Source organism: Limulus polyphemus, unplaced genomic scaffold (assembly GCF_000517525.1).
Source record: "Limulus polyphemus unplaced genomic scaffold, Limulus_polyphemus-2.1.2 Scaffold1473, whole genome shotgun sequence".
NCBI classification, from domain to species: domain Eukaryota; kingdom Metazoa; phylum Arthropoda; class Merostomata; order Xiphosura; family Limulidae; genus Limulus; species Limulus polyphemus.
Window position 1 is genome coordinate 178,093 of NW_013667083.1, and position 5,306 is coordinate 183,398.

The 5,306-nt window shown below is 35.1% G+C and overlaps 1 protein-coding gene across 1 annotated transcript in view; it reads right to left on the reverse strand.

Annotated features, from left to right (window-relative positions):
• Positions 1 to 5,066, reverse strand: part of LOC106463743 (protein FAM166B-like) — a 28,801-nt gene extending 23,735 nt beyond the window's left edge. The window contains exon 1 of the mRNA XM_022391318.1: positions 4,983 to 5,066. Coding sequence (XP_022247026.1) covers positions 4,983 to 5,014 — 32 coding nt within the window. The 5' untranslated portion in view covers positions 5,015 to 5,066. The remainder of the gene's footprint in view (positions 1 to 4,982) is intronic.
• Positions 5,067 to 5,306: the final 240 nt, after the last annotated feature.

Genomic DNA, 5,306 nt, shown 5'->3' on the forward strand with positions numbered 1-5,306 from the left:
CATGTTTGGTGTGACGGGAATTCGAACCCGCGACCCTCAGATTGCGAGTCGAGCGCCTTATCCAGCTGGCCATGCCGGGCCATTTGAACATTGTTATTCAGTACTTTTCTTGATAACACCCAGGGTATTTAACAGTGAATTTAATCGTGATTTTTATTTATTTATTCTCTTACCTGACTTAGCGTTTATTAGATATTAATCATCACGAATTTCATTCATTGCACGCACAATAAAACATATTTCCATCCGCATTGCGGATGACAAGGATCAGAAGTTATTAAAAGATTAAACTTATAAAAATTACTAACCCTGGCAGATGATGAGGATCAGGAGTTAGTAAAGGATTTAACATTTGACGACAGTCTAATGACTCCATCTTCAAATTTTAGGACTTAATTTTGCCAATTTTTTCAAAACTCAGACGTAAAAATCTTTGTATCCCTTCCGCATTAGTATGAACGCTCATACCATTCTCAAACAACACTTATATTAATATTGCAGAGAAAGATAACACCTTAGTTGCTCTTAGTGATTCAATAATGGAGTTTGGTAACAATGGAGTTTCAGTATGCGAGCGCTTCTTTCCTGTTCGTTATATTTTCTTAACAATATTATCAAAAGACAAATATAGTTAAAACCGCATAGGCGACAAAATTACCAAAATTAAATAATAGGTTTAACAACCACAAAGTTTTTTCTAATATTTTTATTTAAAGAAGGGTGACGTTTCGAACTAGCGCTCTTCGTCAGATCGTACAGTTAGTAAATGTAATAAGAATAGGGAAAATTAGATTTTTATATAAAACACGATTCACCAAAAGAGACAAATATGTTATTAGTATCAAAGAATTCAATTTCTAGTGTTATTTAACAGTTTTCCAGTCATCAGTGCATATTACAACTATAATATACTAACCTTAAAATCGGAAGTGTTTGTTTGTTTTGTAATTAAGCAGACAGCTACACAATGTGCTGTGCCCACCACGAGTATCGAAACCCAGTGTTTAGCGTATAAGTTACCGTTGTGCCACTAGAGGGCGAAATTAGTGGCTGTTTCGATCATCGCAATAGCTGGCAAGCGATAAAAAGCACTAAAACTGCTTTTGGACGATATCTTAGGATTAGCGTTTTCGAACATTACAACTTTTTTGCTCATAAGTCCATCTTTCGCAGAGAAATGTTCATTGAAAATGACTTATTCCCCCCCCCCCCTTGTGTCAAGATTTTGGTGACACGTCACTGTCTTTCACAAAGTAATCTATATATTGAAGACCCATTTTCAGCCCCCCAGTGGCACAGCGGTATGTGTGCGGACTTACAACGCTAGAATCCGGGTTTCAATACCCGTGGTGGGCAGAGCACAGATAACCCATTGTGTAGAAAACGTTAAATACCATAAGAAGCTAGCTATAAATATATAGCGTGTTTGCCGGTGTATAAGCAGGTACTTTTTAACTCTTAAATCAATGCCCGATTTTACTCCTCGTCTTACACACAGGTTCAAAGATAGTTCAAGTAACAACTCTCCGGTTAATAGCATATTTAACCAAAACTACGATGTTCCTTTTACTTTTGTTTGCTTTTTTGAGTAAGTGCGTTGAACATCGTGCCACCAACTGCGTCACAATAACATATTTATAATTGTAACATTTGTCTTAATTCTTCATAACTAGGAGTTATTTAATCTCACATGCTAGTTACAATTAATCAAAATATTTTTTTTTTATTTGAAATGTATCGATCTCATCCGTCATACTAAAATATATGCTAATATTATATCAATAAAGTTTTTTTCACCCCTGTATGTGTGTTTGTCAGCAACATTTCTCGAAAACGGCTGAATGTGTTTGGACGAAAGTTGATATACATTTGCACTATGACCCAACTTAGAAGTGATTAGTTTTTGGAGGATCAAGGTGTCACAAGAAGGTCACGAAAATCCAGAAAATCCCTATCTGTTAACATGGGGCCCGATTTTTCACACTATTTTTGTTCTATAATTCAGTCAAAAATGATCGGATTTTGATGAAATGTGGTGGACATACATATAATATTATTCCTCGTTGTCCTGCCAAAAATGGTACGTGTCCGTTAATAACGACGAACATACGGACATATTTTCGTATTTTTTAAGGACTGAATATGATCGACGCTGCATGGCGAAGATATGCGTTCTACTGAGTTCCCCTCTAATGTAAACATGTTTTTATAGTAAACAACTATATCTTAAGGTTTAGTATTTATGGCCGCGGCGTAGCGGCTCATAGAATGACTCTGAGTTTGTTTTAGTTTTGTTTTTTAAAGTACAATCTTTTATGTTATATCTCCGTCATCTCTTTACAGATCTGAGATCTAATTACAATATTAGACTCAAGAGGTCAAACCCTTTCGATTGATATATTTGACCACGCCCAAAGTCTTATAGATTAATTTACTCTAATCCTGCCTAAAATAATTTCAATTTGAGGGTAGGTTGGTAGAGGTCCTGAGCAGTAATAAAATCGAATCGAGTATACGCGCGTCCCATGCTTGGTATTGCTGCCGCACAAAAAAAAAAAATCTAATGTATAAACCTAAGTTTATTTCTCTTTCAGCCCCTATAATAGTAGGCCTATAAAGATAGCCATTGAGTAGCTTTGCGCGTTTCTAGTGATTTAATAAAGTGAAAAGCGTTTTTGCTATTGGAACTGTTTGTGATCCGTAGGACTTATACACAATCAAATAAAGAAAAGAGGCAGAAAAAGACTAAATGCTACAAGTATTACGTCTCTGATCATGGCCTTGAAGAGGAGTCAGTGCGTGTATTCAAACTGTATGGTACAAACCCCGTTCTTGGAACTGTTTGTGGTGCGTAGGACTTATACACAATCAAATAAAGAAAAGAGGCAGAAAAAGACTAAATGCTACAAGTATTACGTCTCTGATCATGGCCTTGAAGAGGAGTCAGTGCGTGTATTCGAACTGTATGGTACAAACCCCGTTCTTAAGAAGTTACCCATATAACATTTTCCCGTAAAATCAACAACGAAATAATTTTAAAATATAAACAAACCGTCAAGGAGAGAAATAGGAATCCGTTGCACCTGACCTTCCCAGGTCTTAAATAGACCTAAAACCCGATTATGAGTCAGGACTCCACTGTTGTCGGGTAGACGAGCTAGAAGCCGTCGCACAAAAGAGACTTGATTAATTAGTCCTAGTTATCCATACATCAAATTGATTTTACATATAAAAAGTGGATAAAATAGTGACGCTAATGTAATCGAGTATATGCAAATTATTAGGAATGACCGGAGAGAGTTACTTAGTAAATGGTGTTGCATTGTTTGATGTTAAGGGTGTTATTGCAGTAAGCATATTAATAGATAAGTGGACTTGAAATAATATATATATATATATACACACACACACATATTTAGCTATTTTAGGAGTCTTGTTACAAGCGCAACTCTTGTTTCTGGCATTTAATTTGCATGATTTACAAATACATTTTAGCGTATAAGAATAACAATTATTTAACAGTTGAATATCAAAAATAATACGGCTTCTTTTGCTATGTCTTAACTATTAGTCATAAAGAAACTATGCTAAATATTGTACGTCATGGTTAAAATGTTGAACTTTGTACCGATGATGGCTTATCAGATTAGATGCACGAGACCTTTCAAACAGGAGCTCCACTGTTCGTGTTTTGTCGTTACAATCCTCAAGTCACTGGCTCGCATATTTAGTGTTACCCCATTTCACAGGACTGCCTTTTCATATGTAATCTACGTCATAAGCACGTGCGGAATTGTGTCTTCTGATTGGTCACAAATGTTTGGCTAAACAACGCGGTGTATGTAGAACAAGTTACACCAGTACAGAAAGTTAACCGTAATAGAAGGCTATACCATGTGTCGAGAAGTTAGGTAATAAATAATTTTGGTTAATTAGGATTTTTATGATTATTCCAGTTTAGGGGCATATTGTTCAAAGTGATATTTTCTTTCCAAACCTAAGGCATCTTGGCTTTGCACGAATGATATCAATCACATATTAGGGAAGTAGTTCTTGATCGAACCTAACGGCCAACAAATCAGATATGACAGAGATATGGAAAGACGAATCTGATCTACGGCCAGCCTCAGAGGTAAGTTTATAAAGTTACGTTTTTCGAAAATCATAAAAGCATCGCCTATTTTTACGCTCTTTTACGTATTTGTAACCGAAATATTTTATTATTATTATCATTTTTATTAAAACACTTCCGAAACTAAACACACAACTTTAGTGTACTCTAAATGAATGTTCATCAAATGGTGTCAGTCAATTAATGAATTTAAAACATCATAACCAATTTTGAGTTCATTCGGGCGCATTGTTTAATTAATCCTTGTATTTCATATCACCGAGGGCGATAATTTGAGGGCATAGCAGTTACTGGAACAAAAATGAGCCCAAATGTTTCGACTTTTAGTTTTACCAGCGTTTATCGGTTTTGAATTATTTATAGTCAACAGTTTATAATATTCGATCCACTGCCCATTTTGGGCTAAAACGTATAACAGTTAAATCAAAGATAGAGTTCAAGTAATTACACAAATAACTTTTGTATGCTAAACTATAAACAACTTTAACAAGTTGGCTTAGATTGAAAAATGGCTCTTGTCAACCATTTTAATTTATGCCAAAGTGTAAAGTTTGTGTAAATTGTGCAGATTTTAGGTTTAGAATATTGGACGGACGCACACACAAACGAGATTGAACATATATTTTACCTTATTGAGTAAGACATTTCTTCTATTTCCTGATCGTATCCGTACTTTTTTTTTAAACCGGGCGATTTTCTAAGATACGAAAACATCGTTTTATTTTGTGCTGCGACATTTTTGAGTTTTACGCCATTAATAACATGTATCTGTATCAAGTTTATTCAAGTACTCACGTAATCTACTTAATCACATACTTGTGTCTTAATTTAGGATTAAACAAATACTCACTCAATCCGTTGTTTTTCCTCGCTGAGAAGCATAATGTTAAACTTTTCAGGCCCAACAGTTTAACATTTTGTGAGCAAGTGGCGCATGATACTGTACCGTCACTAGCAGTATACGATAACAGGTCTGACAGCCGAAATAATTATCATAATTGAGAATAGGCTTAGTTTTGGTTGATAAATTTTTATTTCTGAGCTCCCTCACACGTGTTGTTAAAAGCACAGAAAGTTGATTACGTGCTTTTAATAAAATATAATTGTTTGTCTAGTTTAGAAACATACCAGGCTTGGCAGGCCACATGAAATAGTAATGTATAAAGTAGATGAT